The following is a 16,337-nucleotide window of genomic DNA, read 5'->3' as shown; positions in this document are numbered from 1 at the left end:
GTACAAAGATAAACATTGAAGGAACAAAACAGCAGCAGACTCACAGAACCCAAGAATGGACTAACAGTTACCAAAGGGAAGGGACTGAGGAGGATGGGTGGGAAGGGAGAGATAAGGGCGGGGATAAAGAAAGGGGGCCTTACGATTAGCATGTATAGTGTGTGGGGGGCACAAGGAGGGCTGTGCAACACAGAGAAGACAAGTAGTGATTCTACAGCATCTTACTATGCAGATGGACAGTGACTGTAATGGGGTGTGTGTGGGGGACTTGATAATGGCAGGAGTCTAGTAACCATAATGTTGCTCATGTAATTGTACATTAATGATACCAAAAAAAAGAAAAAAAGAAAAATTCATAAATACTGCTAATACTTATAGTATTTATTTCCTTATAGCTGATTTCTAACTTTTCTTTTCTTGACTTTTATTATCAGACATTTGGATAGAAGCATAGGTAAGAGAGAAACAAAAATACTTGAAATTAAAATATCTGAGTGGCACTTTGTACTTTTCATCCTTAACTAAAATAGAGTTGTACTTATTTACTTCAGAAATTATTTATTGTGATTATTAAGATTTAAGTTACTGAAAAAGTATTTCCTAATTAAATAAAATATCTGCTAGGTTTTGTATATAAACTATCTCTAGGAAGCCAAAATAGTAAAGAATTGTTTGAAAAAGTACTTCATTAATACAATCATCAAGGCATTTCACCAGATAAAATTGTAAATTTTCTTTAGAAAATTTGCATCATTTTATTTATAGTGCTCTTTTTCTGAAAAATTCTTAGAAAGAAGAATGTGATAAAATGAAAATAGAGGTCAAATGCTTCAAAAAATAGAGTTATAAAAAAAAGCATTATTATAAAGTGAGATACTATGGTTAATTAAAATTTGTTCATATGAAATAATAACCTTCATAGAACTTGTTATAATTCAGTAGTGATACAGAATCTGAACTGCCTTCTCCCTTCTCTCCTTGATCAATACCGCACAAGTGGAAATCATGGAATTTCAGTCATGTAAATCTTGAAAAAATAAGTCGCTAAATATGTATTTGTTCTTTAAAGCAGGAGCCATCATTCTGAATATCTTTTCCATGATACGCAAGTGATAAACAGTATTTATCATACCTATGTTCCCATTAAAATGTTAATATCTGATTCCCACTATACCTTGTGCCAGGAATTGTTTATTGGTTATCATTGAAATAAGTGCAATTTAATAAACCAGACTAAAAGACATTACTTTAAAAATAAGCACTCCTTTGTAAGCAGTATTTTACAGTAGGCACCTAAAAAACTATCATACATGTGAAAACACAAGTTTGCTTTCTCTTTATACAATTACATATTGCTATTTCTATATATATTGATATGCTATACATTTGTGTGCATATATATGTACATATAAATATATAATCAGATTTGAAAATGAACCAAGTTAGTTTTAACAGAATCTCTCTTTAAAACTCAGTGGAAAACCCTTCAAACATTAAACAATTTTATTAAAAGTTTCTGTACAATGCTTAGCAGTTTTATTTACACATAGAAAATGTAAAAGGAGTAGTGTATAAATTACAGAACTCCTTAATATTTAGTAAGTAAATCTCAAATGAAAATAGCATTCCATTTAAATATTTTCAAGCGATAAATATATATTTATAAATAGTGTAAAATTCTAAACCAAATCACGTATCTGAAGTTGTATTCTGTAGTCTGTGCAATCTATTACTGTCTTTGTGCCTTGGGTATTAGGATATTAAAATTTTTTCAAAGTTTTGTTTTGGAACCAAAAACATTATCATTGTAGCCTGAAAACAATACAGAAAAGCATAAAGCAGTATAAAAACTCTCATCTAATTTTTCACATTAAAAAATGGTTGATCTTTAAATCTGTTAACTGGCTTACCACATGAATGGCCAATTAACAAAGCATTTTTCCCCCAGGAAAACTGTGAAAGTGTAAAATACAGATAAAACTAATTAATATCAGTTTAGAAATAAGGAAACAGAAAGGTTGTCTTCAAGTCAGTAGTCTGTCTGACACTGCCAGTTCTATCAGGTATCATGAAATGTGATTGCAGGTACAGTATAGCTGGATCAGCTTTGTGGAAGTCTTGGAATAGAGGCAATACTCTTTGACTTCCACCTGGTTGGCTCTGTTCTTGAAAAGTCCCACTGACATAGGTTTCTGTCAGTCTTACTTAACAGCTACAAATCTAGTGGTGCAGAACTTTCCTGAAGAGCAGAAAAGGTGCCATTTATTTTTCATGGGGCAATATCATGAAGAGGAGAGTGATAATGAAGGAGCCTAAAATTATAAATAAGGTATGTTAATTGCATTCTGTAGCTCATGGCCATCAACAACATAGAGCCTGCTTACAAAGTGAGTTAAGAAACACCAATATCAAGAAAGTTATCAGCCTGCTAACTGATGTGCTCTTAATGACTCCAGTGGGACCAGTTTCCGAGAGGTTCTAAATCATTCCCCTCACTTTTCTTTTCTTCACTATTTAGTCAAAAAACCTCAATGAACATTACTAAATGGCCCAATTTTTTAGAATGCAAAAAGAGACTTCTGAAAAATAATTTTAAAATTCAATAAACTTTCACTGTGATTACAATGAACAATTTACTTCTCAGCTAAATTAGTTTTCACATACTTATCCTAATGTTTTCTTTTTAAAGCAACCCCAAGAACCAATTGATTAAAACATCAGAAACTAAATTTCAAAACTTAATATAGATAATTCATGAATAACTGTGTTTCCATTCATGAAGCCATTAAAAACCAGGAAAATTTCCAAAGCAACTTATCCTATAACTAAAACTATAGAATTTATGATATTGTAAATTTAATTTGATGCACTTTATTTTTCATACCATGTAGTCAAGAACTATCGAATATTTTAATGAATGTAATGCAGCAAGGACTAGGTTTTAAATAAATACAATTAACTCTGAAAACACAAGTGAAAAAAAAAAATTTCATTTTGGATCATCCCTAAAGAATGAAATAACATATGGTTTTATCAGTTAAGTCAAACAGCGTAAAGACTGTGGTAATATTCTACAAGTACATAAATACTTTAAAATGTAATTATTTTAATTATTATTTAGACCTCACCAAAAAGAAAAATGTAATATTTATCGATTTGATAGAAATAATGCTTTGAAGAACACATGTATATTTTTTTCTTATGCAGTATCTTTTGAGCCAATGGAAAATCTAAGTATCTTTTTAATTCCTTTTTTATCAGGTAGCAAAAACAAACACCTTGCTTCACAATCCAGATTGTACTCACATGTTGAATTCACTTACTATTGTAAATTGGTCATAGACTTGCATCAGATCCTCTATTTTGTACTGTTCCAGTACCACAAAATTTTCCAGGTTGCTGCTTGTTTTTTCTGCACAATCTTGGCAATGTATTTTGTAGGTCTTTTGAGAATTGCTTTCCTTAGTAATGAAAAGCAGATTGAAAACTTCCACCTATTTTATGTAACAGAAAAAACACTGAATAGAGAGATAGTTGAATTTATTGCACAACTTTTCATTTCTATGGAATTCTGCTTTATAGGAAATTGTGAACAGTAATTTTTACTGTTTACTCTATAGCACACCAAAGACAAGGGTAATGTTACATATTTAGAGCCTGAAGTAAAGGAAGTAAATATGCATTACAACTACTAAAGTTTAGCTGAACATTTGGTAAGGGTCAAAAGTTAAGGATCATTTTTAAAAATTGAAATACAGCTTATATACAGTATTAGTTTTAGATGAACAATTTAGTGATTCATGAATCACCATGGTTAAGTGCAGTTACCATCTATCACTATATACAGAGGTATAGTATTATGAGCTGTATTTTCTAAACATCCTTCCATCTTGGTGACTCAATTACTCTATAATCTGGAGTTCGTACATTTTTATCACCTTCACCTATTTTCCTCCCATGGTAACCTGTTGTCTGTTCTCTGTGTTTATGAGTCTGTTTTTGGTTTGTTTGTTTATCTGTTTTTTTTCTCAGAACCCACATATAAGTGAAACCATATGGTATTCATTTTTCACTAACTGTAGATAAGCTATTTTAAATTCACATCAAATACAAGTACCCAATTAACTAAAAGTGATGATTATTATATTTTATTTCTTTATGACAGAATACATAATGTTCTGTCTTTGAATGTTTGTGCCCCCCAAGACTGAGCTCAAAGGTAATAACTATTTTATTCACTTCTGGACCTCCAGCACATATCATAATGCTTAATGTTTAATCACAGTTGAAAAAGAAGAAAAAGCCACCTTAATGAGTGTAGTATTACTTTCAGCAGCAAGAAACTCATAGATGAGTAACAAGTGTTCAGTTCTAAGCCTCACATATTAAGGAAAATAAATATATCAAGAGTGTATACATGAGCATTAACATACCAGGAGAAATAGCAACATTTTATACAGAAACAATAATGAGTTGGCAAAGGCTTAGCCAGGATAATGGATAAAACAGTTGTTTTCAAATGCTGAAAAGATACTGTATTTATCTGAAATATAACACCTAATGAAATGCCTTTGATCTTATAATAATATACTTTTAACATTAAAATAGCCAATGGATTTAATCAGTTTATCAAATTTACCCAATATCATGGTTTAGGTTAGACCTTCAATTAGTCCTCTTGAATTCTGCTTGACTTCTTCAGTGATAAAAACCCATCACCTCAAATTATCTTTTAACAGTTGCTAAAATTTTTGAAATCATAAGGTTCTATAGTACCATCTGTCATACAGTTAAGCAACTCCAGTACTAACTGGCATTCTTCTTCAACTTGATGACAAGTGTCCTGTTGACTTTCTAAATGCTTTTAAAAACTTTTTCCTTTCTAACACAATATGCTGGCAAACCCTCAGAACTTCTCTTAATAACATTTCAATACCTTCCAAACTGACCTCCAAAATGACTTTTTTACTTCCACCCCTTCCACTTATTAACTAACCCTCTTTCAAATGCCTATCTTGACTAGACTCTTGCTCAAAACCTTTCAGTGACTTTAATGACCTCAGAATAAACATCAAATTCCTTAAATTCAATTCAAAATGTCCCAAATGCTGCATGCCAAGTCTTACAACTTCTAAGAATTTGCAGTTCAATTTCTGCCACTGTTTTTGCTTTTTTATTACATACACTACTCTATTTCTCCAACTGTGCACTGTTTCTAAAGACAAAAGAAGTTTTGACAGACCTCCAATTCTAGCTGCTTTTTGCCTGTTAAAATCAAACTCATTTTTCAAGGCCTCAAAAGCTAAGATGATAAGCTCTAATGGCAATATCAGAAGGAATATAACTTTTCCTTGTTGTTTCTATAGTAATCTGTATTTATGTCCAAATTCACACTCCTCACAATCTTATGTGCATCTACAATTAATGGTTTAAAATTTGTACTTTCAAGCTGGTATTTCAAGAACACCAGCTCCTCTAGAGGAAGTACCACATCTTTATTTTGGAACTTCTAACAAACCTTAGCCACAAGAGAAAATGAGCATATAGATTATGGAATGAACTAGAAAGGATATAATACTGATCTGCCTGGATCTGTACCCTAAGAAACGGTGTAATTTATATAGTAATTTTAAAACCCTAAAACCAAAGCAGAAAATTCTGAATTTATTAGAGGACATACACCTAGTGTGTTGAAATCTGTAATTATTGTGGGCTGTTCCTTATTTAAAACCTAAGATGATTATCATTTCATAAAGAAGACTACATGAATACCTCTACAGGAGTTAACCTATATATTAACCTCTGAGTTAATATATAGTTAATGAAATAGTATACCAACAGATAAAAATGTGATACAATTGCTGTATCAGAAAATTTCAGTAAAATGCATTACATAAAAGTATAGGTAAATTTGGAGTAATAATGTAAAAGCTCCAGAGAATATGTAACAACTGTTAATAATAATAGTTACCTCACAAATGCTACAGTAATGTGCCGGTTCATCATTTGTCCGCCCATGCCATATAACCTTCTTTCCTGCTGTAATAAGAGCTTCCCTCAATGTCTGACATTGCTTTAGAATTTTCAGAAGACAATACCTGTTGTGGAGAAAAAGTATTTGCTACAATTGAATGCTGAATGTTCTTGGTATAAAAGATGTATAGATTAGAAATAACTTTGATAATGTTGGTTCTAAGGTCCATTGATGTGATTATTTCCCTTTTGTTAATTTTTCACTGTAGGAGACCTAATAATGACGATATTAAAACATTTAAAGTGAGAGTTGACATTAAATATAAAAATATAATGATGTAATCTACAAAAACCCACTTATTTAAAGGTACATTCTTAGTTTTTGCTCTGATTTGGGCAACCAAAGAGTACTTTTTTTAAGAGTTGGTTTCCTCATCTTTGAAATAAATTGAATTCCACTTGAACTGTTTTGACTACAGTAAGGTTCTAAGAAGGCATATAATTTTACCTAGACCACAACAAGCAGTATCATTTATATATATGATTTTAAAACTTTGAGACCAAAGGAGAAAATTCTGTGTTTATGAATAGAGGACATAAAATTTATAGTACAAGATAAAATACTATCAGCTAAATTTTAATTTGAAGTAACATTAATGGAAACCATTTGTGTTAACATGAACTTTTAAAAATAATTTATACTTTTTCATATTTGAAACCAGTAAGACTGCATCAATTATTCTTTAATAATAATAAAAAAAATAAAGGAAAAGATTTAGAACCCAGGACCAAAAAATAATAATTTATGCTTTCCTTATGCTCATTCTTTTGATGCTAACAATACAAGAGGATTCTAACAGCACTAATTTTTCTATGATATGCTGTCAATGAACAGAAACGCCTGATAAAGTTCCAATGGATTCAAGTGTCTTAAGCTCTCCATAGAAGAGAGAGAAGAGAGAGTTGAATTACATCTGTAAGATGTATTTCAGCCCTAGAACTATCCTAAAAAGTATTAAATTGGATTAACAAAATGATTTTAACATTTGTGAATATTGTAAGCCCTTGCAATCAGTACCAAACTTGGAGCTTCTTGAAACACTATATTGTTACTAACTTAGAATTTAGATTATTATTACATAACCTAATATTTTAAATAACTGATATTATGTTATAGGTATCTACAGCTACATTCTTTATTTGTTTACATGAGGAAAGTCTTTTTTTTAGAGCAGAATATAGACTGTAGGATTCAGTATCAGCAAAAGGCTTTGTCTTTTTGGACTCTGCCTTCCATAGAAAAATGCCTAATAAATATTGGAATACTACATGAGTAAGTATGTTTAATAATATCATAGATTACAGACTTAAATTCCCTAAATTCATACTTCAGGGCCATTTGTTACTTGTTATATTAAAGTATCATACTTTTAATCAAACCCCACACAAATAAGCCACAGCAACTGACTTAAATAATTTACAAAATTTGTAAATTTATTTAAAAACATAAAATAAGTACAGTAATATCAAGTGTAAAGATACATGAAAATTTTCCTACTTTATGTTTGCCTATAGCAATTCTTCACTGCCCAGCTTATTTAGAAATAAAGTCATATATTACTCTATATTTGGATTTCAAAATAAGGAAAACTGTGGTGTGTTGTGTGTGTGTGTTTGATAGAAGTACCAGGGGATACAAAAGGTAAGATTCAATTCAGAAAAAAATAATAATAAACCACACAAGATACATAACACTTACTGAAGTTTTTTCCTCCTACCCTTCTCCAGTGTGATTCATTCTCTGGAACTTCTGAAGCTCCACTTGAAAATATTTATTGCATGGGAAAAGAAGGCCTAAAACATTGCAAAACTTTATTTGTAGATGGAAAAATGCTTGTCAAATCAACAGTGCTCCCATGTGGGAAAATAAAATATTAAGTAGCATTCATGAAGGCTTAGTACCAGAAAAGACAAGGAATTAGGTAGTACTACATATATTAGGTCACTTAAGTCTTGCTTAACACAGTGTAAGATGTTATTACCCATCTCAATTTATGATGAGAAAAATAAAGCTTTAAGGGACAAATTTGCCTGAAATGTTTTCTCACTATCTTCTCTTTAATTCTCTTCTTTTTCTACCTATTAGCATCACCCACTTCACCCCGTTTTTTCCCTCCTATGAAGATGAAATTACTGGACTGTGAAAAGACGTTTAGTTTTCCCACTTACTTGCAGTGTTATGAAAAGAGCATAATTCTGTGGTATTGTTTCACATTTTACTGACTGTAAACTGTCATTTCTGACAGTACTAATAATTTTGGCAGTTAGATCACAGTTTTTGTTCTACTACTTTATAAAGAGTTTTGAAGTTTTATATAAAAAGAAGTAAGAGGTGGCGGCAAGATGGTGGTGTGAGTGGGGCAGCAAAAATCTCCCAAAACCATACATATTTTTGAAAATACAACAAATACAACTATTCCTAAAAGAGAGACCAGAAGATAGAGGACAACAGCCAGGCTACATCTACATCCACGAGAACTCAGCATCTCAACAAGGGGGTAAGATACAAGCTGCAGCCAGGCAGGATGCGAGCACACCCACAGCTCCTTGGTGGGAGGAGAGGAGTCAGAGCGGGGAGGGATTGGAAACACAGGACAGCTAAATACCCAGCCAAAGTCATCTGCACTGGGAGTGCAGAGACACAGTGCATGGTGTGCTGGATACTAGTGAAACATAACAGTAAAACATGCAAGTGGGTCGCCACAGCAAGTGCCGCTGCGAGAAAAGAAAAATGAGTGCTTTTTAAAAGTCTTAAAGGGACAGGAGCTGCACAGCAGGATGGAAGCATCCTGGTACACACAGCACAGCACCTGAGAATCCTGGGAACTACAGGTGTGCTATATCCCAGGGCGGCAGCACAGTTCTGAGGCCCCTCATAGTGATAAACAGCCTCCTGCCCATTCCCCATGCAGCATGGCCCTGCCATAGCAGAGCAGCAGAATGAGACAGGTCACGCCAACAGTAGCTGTGCAGAGCCCCCTCCACAGCTACCGGGGCCAGAGTCAGAGGTGCACAGCTGCCCAGCACAAGTCGCTAGGGGTCGCCATTCTCGCTGTACATGAAGGCGATGAGCCAGTGGGAAGGGACTTTGTTCTTCCAGCTGACAGGCCAACTGCCTATGACTATCTCTATTGTCATGAAAAGGCAGAAGAATTTGATTCAGACCATAAACACACAGACATTCCCTGAGAGGGAGCCTGGGGAGATAGGCTTACCCAATCTCCCTGAAAAAGAATTCAAAATAAAGGTCATAACCACGCTGATGGAGCTGCAGAGAAATATGCAGAGCTAACAGATACAGTTGGGAGGGAGAATATAGAAATAAAACAATCTCTGGAAGGACTTAAATGAAGAATGGGTGAGATGCAAGAGGCCATAAATGAAATAGAAATCACAGAACAGGAACACAGAGAAGCTGATACAGAGAACAATAAAAGGACCTCCAGGAAAGAAACAATATTAAGAGAAATGTGACCAATCCAAATGGAACAGTATGTCCATTATAGGGGTACCAGAAGAACAGAAAGAAAAAGGATAGAAAGTGTATTTGAAGAAATAATTGCTGAAAACTTCTATAAACTGGGAGAGGAAATAGTCGATCAGACCACAGAAGCACACAGAACTCCCAAAAGAAGTGACCCAGAGAGGACAACACCAAGAAACATAATATTTAAAACGGCAAAGATTAAGGACAAGGAAAGAGTATTAAAGGCAGCCAGAGAGTGAAAAAAGGTCAACTACAAAGGAAAACACATAGGCTACCATCAGACTTCTCAACAGAAACATTAAAGGCCAGAAAAGAAAGACATGATATATTTAATGTGATAAAAAAGAAGGGCCTTGAACCAAGAATACTTAATCCAGCATGATTATCATTTAAATAAGAAGGAGGGATTAAACAATTCTCAGACAAGCAAAACTTGATGGAATTTGCCTCCCACAAACCACCTCTACAGGGTCTTTTAGAGGGACCCTTGTAGATGGAAGCTCTCCTAAGGCTAAACAGATGTCACCAGAGAAAATAAAATCACAGCAAAGAAAGCAGACCAACCAAATACCAACTAAAGACAAAAAATAAAATCAACTAACCACAAAAGCAGTCAAAGGAAACACAAAAGAACACAGAAAAACATCTAACATATAAAGAATGGAGGAGGAGGAATAAGAAGGGAGAGAAATAAAGAATCACCAAACAGTGTTTACAATAGCTCAGTAAGTGAGTTAAGTTAGACAGCAAGATAACTAAAGAAGCTAACCTTGAACCTTTGGTAACCATGAAACTAAAGCCTGCAATGGCAATAAGTACATATCTTTCAATAATCACCCTAAATGTAAATGGACTGAGGCACCAATCAAAAGACACAGAGTAATAGAATGGATAAAAAAGCAAGATCAATCGATATGCTGCTTACAAGAGACTCACCTCAAACCCAAAGACATGCACAGACTAAAAGTCAAGGGATGGAAAAAGAAATTTCATCCAAACAACAAGGAGAAAAAAGCAGGTGTTCAGTAATAGTATCAGACAAATTGACTTCAAAACAAAGAAAGTAACAAGATATATAGAAGAACATTACATAATGATAAAGGGGTCAGACCAGCAAGAGGATATAACCATTATAAATATATATGCACACAATACAGGAGCACAAGCATATGTGAAACAAATATTAACAGAATTAAAGAAGGAAGTAGAATGCACTGCATTCATTTTAGACTTCAACCACCACTCACCCCAAAGGACAGATCCACCAGACAGAAAATAAGGACACGGAGGCACTGAACAACACACTAGAACAGATGGCCTAATAGACGTCTAAAGAGCTCTACACCCAAAAGCAGCAGGGAACACATTCTTCTCAAGTGCACATGGAACATTTTCCAGAATAGAACACATACTAGGCAACAAAAAGAGACTCAGTAAATTGAAAAAGACTGAAATTCTACCAACCAACTTTTCAGACCACAAAGGTATAATACTAGAAATAAATTGTAGAAAGAAAACAAACAGGCTCACAAACACATGGAGGCTTAACAACATGCTTCTAACTAATCAATGAATCAACTACCAAATTAAAATAGAGATCAAGGAATGTCTGGAAACCAATGACAAAAACACAAAGCTGCAACTTCTGTGGGATGCAGCAAGAACAGTTTTAAGAGGCAAGTATATAGCAATCAAGGCATATTTAAAGAAGAAAGAACAGTCGCAAATGAATAGTTTAAAGTCACAATTATCAAAATTGCAAAAAGAAGAACAAATAAGGCCTAAAGTCAGGAGGAGGGACATAATAAATATCAGAGAAGAAATAAATAAAATTGAGAAGAATAAAACAATAAAAAAAAATTAATGAAATCAAGATCTGGTTCTTTGAAAAAATAAACAAAATAGATAAGCCTTTAGCCAGACTTATAAAGAGAAAAAGAGAATCAACACACATCAATAGAATCAGAAACAAGAAAGGAAAAATCATGACAGACCCCACAGAATTACAAAAAATTATTAGAGAATACTATGAAAAACTATATGCTAACAAGCTAGAAAACCTAGAAGAAAAGGAAAACTACAAAGAAAAATACAACACTCCAAGACTGACCAAGGAAGGAACAGAAAATCTAAACAGACCAATTACCAGCAAAAAAATTGAAGCGGTAATCAAAAAACTACCCAAGAGCAAATCCCTGGGTCAGATGGATTTACCACAGCACTTTTTCACACATACAGGGTAGACATAATACCTGTTCTCCTTAAAGTTTTCCAAACATAGAAGAGGAGGGAATACTCCCAAACTCATTTTATGAAGCCAACATCACCCTAATTCCAAAACCAGGCGAAGACCCCACCAAAAAGAAAATTACAGACCAATATCCCTGAAGAATGTAGATGCAAAACTACTCAACAAAATATTAGCAAACGGAATTCAAAAATGCATCAAGAGGACCATACACCATGACCAAGTGGGATTCATCTCAGGGAAGCAAGGATGGTACAACATTCGAAAATCCATAAACATCATCCACCATGTAAATAAAAAGAAGGACAAAAATAACCAGATCATATCCATAGATGCTGAAAAATCATTCGACAAAATTCAACATCCATTCATGATAAAAACTCTCAACAAAATAGGTATAGAGGGCAAGTACCTCAACATAATAAAGGCCATATATGATAAACCCACAGAAAACATCATACTTAACAGCAAGAAGCTGAAATCTTTTCCTCTAAGATCAGGAACAAGACTGGGATGCCCACTCTCCCCACTGTTATTTAATATAACATAGTACTGAAGGTCCTAGCCATGGAAATTGGACAAAACAAAGAAATACAAGGAATTCAGATTGGTAAAGAAGAATTCAAATGGTCACTATTTGCAGATGACATGATATTGTACATAAAAAACCCTAAAGACTCCACTCCAAAACTACTAGAATTAATATCTGAATTCAGCAAATTTGCATTGCACAGAATTAACACACAGAAATCTGTGGCTTTCCTATACACTAACAATGAAATAACAGAAAGAGAAATAAGGAAAACAATTCCATTCACACTTGCATTAAAAAGAATAATATACCTAGGAGTAAACCTAACCAAGAAAGTGAAAAACCTATGCACTGAAAACTACAGGACACTAAGAGAAATCAAAGAGGTCACTAACAAATGGAAACTCATCCTATGCTCTTGGCTAGGAAGAAATATCATCAAAATGGCCATCCTGCCCAAATCAATATACAGATTCAATGCAATCCCTATCAAAATACCAACAGTAGTCCTCAACAAATGGAAACAACTAGTTCAAAAATTCATATGGAAACACCAAAGACAGTGAAGAGACAAAGCAATCCTGAGAAGGAAGAATAAAGTGGGGGGGGATCTCGCTCCCCAACTTCAAGCTCTACTACAAAGCCACAGTAATCAAGACAGTTTGGTACTGGCACAAGAGCAGAGCCACAGACCAGTGGAACAGAATAGAGACTCCAGATACTAACCCAAACATATGGTCAATAAATATACGATAAAGGAGCCATGGACATACAATGGCGAAATGACAGTCTCTTCAACAGTTGGTGCTGGCAAAACTGGACAGCTGCACATAAGAGAATGAAACTGGATCACTGTCTAACCCCATACACAAAACTAAATTCAAAATGGATCAAAGACCTGAATTTAAGTAATGAAACCATAAAACTCTTAGGAAAACACATAAGCAAATATCTCTTGGACATAAACATGAGCGACTTCTTCATGAAAATTTCTCCATGGCAAGGGAAACAAAACCAAAAATGAACAAGTGGGACTATATCAAGATGAAAAGCTTCTGTAGAGCAAAGGACACCATCAATAGAACAAAAAGGCATCCTACAGTATGGGGGAATATATTCACAAATGACAGATCCAATAAAGGGCTGACATCCGAAATATATAAAGAGCTCACACACAACAAAAAATAAGCAAATAATCCAATTAAAAAATGGGCAGAGTTGCTGAACAGACAATTCTCCAAAGAAGAAATTCAGATGGCCAATAGACACATGAAAAGATGCTCCACATTGCTAATTATCAGAGAAATGCAAATTAAAACTACAATGAGGTATCACCTCACACCAGTAAGGATTGCCACCATCCAAAAGACAAACAACAGCAAATGTTGGTGAGGATGTGGAGAAAGGTGAATCCTCGTACAATGCTGGTGGGAATGTAAATTAGTTCAACCATGTGGAAAGCAGTATGGAGGTTCCTCAAAAAGCTCAAAATAGAAATACCATTTGACCCAGGAATTCTACTACTAGGAATTTTCCCTACAAATGCAGCAGCCCAGTTTGAAAAAGACAGATGCACCCCTATGTTTATCACAGCACTATTTACAATAGCCAAGAAATGGAAGCAACCTAAGTGGCCATCAGTAGATGAATGGATAAAGAAGATGTGGTACATATACACAATGGGATTATTCAGCCATAAGAAGAAAACAAATCCTACCATTTGCAACAACATGGATGGAGCTAGAGGGTATTATGCTCATTGAAATAAACCAGACAGAGAAAGACAAGTACCAAATGATTTCACTCATATGTGGAGTATAAGAACAAAGGAAAAACAAGGAACAAAACAGCAGCAGAATCACAGAACCCAAGAATGGACTGAGAGTTACCAGAGGGAAAGGGACTGGGAAGGATGGGTGGGAAGGGAGGTATAGGGTGGGGGAAAAATAAAGGGGGCCTTACAATTAGCATGTATGATGTGTCTGGGGCATGGGGCGGGCTGTGCAACACAGAGAAGACAAGTAGTGATTCTACAGCACCTTATTACGCTGATGGACAGTGACTGTAATGGGTATTGTTGGGGGGGACTTGGTGAAGGGGGGAACATAGTAAACATAATGTTCCTCATATAACTGTAGATTAATGAACCCAAAAAAGAAAGAAGTAATATAATTTAAAGAGATGGAACTTGGTTTGGTAGATATAAATGTTAACTATGAGCAGTCTGCTTCTGAAATTAAAAGTAAAGAATTACTTGCCATGCTAATAGAATCTTAAAAACTGGTGCCTCTCTTACTGTTTGACAATAATGAATATCTGAACTGTAGTCCCTCCATGTAACTATGTTTCTTCCATCAGTTTGAAATATTCAATCTTTCTCATTTTTAGAAAACTACATGAGCAAAAGAATAAAGAATTAAAAACAATAAGCAATGAGATTCTAAATAAAGGGCAGGGAAAAGCAAAAATATGTAGGGAACAGATCTTAAGAAAGATAAAAATGTTTAAACCTTGACTTAATAAACTGTGCTTTGGGTCACCCTAGATGCTGAGTTAGTTTGAAAATAACTTTTGAAAACATTGACTTCCTATAAAATGTTGGCCAAAGAAATGTAGTGTTATTATATCCTCAAATTTTTGTTTTTGCCAGATTTTAATACGTTCACCCTACAACAATGAGGACTCCAATTTGAAAAATATTAAAGTATAGGAAATGAGCAGGTATACTGTGGTCCTGAAAGCATGACACCAGATACAGGGACTCCAAAAAAGGCATACGTAAGTCAGAGAAGCATCAGTCGTAGCCTGACCACTCATGGAATGTTACTTGTTTTGCAATACTTTACTCTGACAACAACAGGAATAAAAGCCTATGGAAAATGATCATATTGTCCAACTCTACTATATGAATATGATAAAAAATAACTTCAGAAATTAGAGATGTTTCTGAAACTTGACTTTCGATAATTAATCTTACTTTAAAACTCAGATTTTGGTTTTTGGTTGTTTGGATAAAAGACTGCATGCTAAGGCAGAGACTAAAGATGCCTCCTACACTGGAAGAAAACATAACAGAGTGATTAAGGGTTTGATTTATGTGAGGTTACATAGCAGATTCTAATACACCAGGAGCCTATATGGACACAGACAGAACTTATAATGGTGAGGCCTTTAGACTGGGATGAGTTCGGGTTGAAAGACGCCATTTCAAGAAGGGTATTTTAGAGCATGATTTCATTCATGGGTTAAGATGAAATATACCTAAACTATATTAAAAAAATTTTTTAATGTGTACAATTACTCTAATTTTTGTGATAAATTAATGTACAACATAAATTCATAAATATTTAAGGCAAATGACATAAGTAATGTAATAGGCATACTATGTATATTAAAAGGAGGAAGTGGTTATCTTGAGGTAAAGGAGGTGGAAATCATGGTACAACAAAAAAGCTTTCAGTTTCAGTGTGTTCAAGAATTCTCAAGAGCTAGCGTATTTTCAATGGACAGCATGAGCAAATTTATGAAGGCAGTAAATGGAGAATCATTTAGGAAACAAATGTTCTTAGGAGGTTTTAATCTAATAATAACTGTTTGATAAACACAATCAGTAGCATATTTGGCAAAAAGACAAAAACTATAATTACAGCATAATTACTAAGTGAAACTTTGGACACCACCATGTTTTTCTCTTGACATGTGAGGGCAAACTAAATACCCAAAAGACATTCACAAATGTCAGGGTGGAGATAGGTAATGAAATGAATTAAAGTTAGTTTGACTCAATATTAAGTCTTTTTTGACAAGCATCTTAGCCTCTCACTACACTCTAGGTAGTTGGTGGGAAATTAAAGAATACCAAGAGAAGCTTTGCCTTTCCCAGTTCTTTGCTGACACAACCATGCACAAAAGTGAGCCTGATAAATGGTGAATGATAGAATCTGGACAGAGTACTGCCTTTTTGAATAAGCCCACCCACTATCTCAGAGGGACCTAGGTGTCATTTTATTTAGGCTACAAGCATTCTCCAGAGGACA

General features: G+C 34.2%; 1 protein-coding gene across 8 annotated transcripts in view; it reads right to left on the bottom strand.

The window, feature by feature from the left end:
- Positions 1-1,171: 1,171 nt before the first annotated feature.
- The window catches only part of LOC130682144 (lysine-specific demethylase 6A-like), a 238,338-nt gene continuing 223,172 nt past the window's right edge, over positions 1,172-16,337 (bottom strand). For 4 of the 8 annotated variants that reach the window (XM_057496292.1, XM_057496296.1, XM_057496298.1 and 1 more), the window contains 3 exons: positions 5,972-6,098; positions 3,307-3,494; positions 1,172-2,312 (listed from right to left, as the gene is read on the bottom strand). In XM_057496292.1, coding sequence (XP_057352275.1) covers positions 2,270-2,312; positions 3,307-3,494; positions 5,972-6,098 — 358 coding nt within the window. In that variant the 3' untranslated portion in view covers positions 1,172-2,269. Of the gene's footprint in view, positions 2,313-3,306; positions 3,495-5,971; positions 6,099-16,337 lie in introns of those variants that run through there. The other 4 variants (XM_057496293.1, XM_057496297.1, XR_008995425.1 and 1 more) reach the window with 3 other exon arrangements.

This window comes from Manis pentadactyla, chromosome Y (assembly GCF_030020395.1).
Source record: "Manis pentadactyla isolate mManPen7 chromosome Y, mManPen7.hap1, whole genome shotgun sequence".
Lineage (NCBI taxonomy): Eukaryota > Metazoa > Chordata > Mammalia > Pholidota > Manidae > Manis > Manis pentadactyla.
This window is presented reverse-complemented; position numbering and strand designations above follow the sequence as displayed.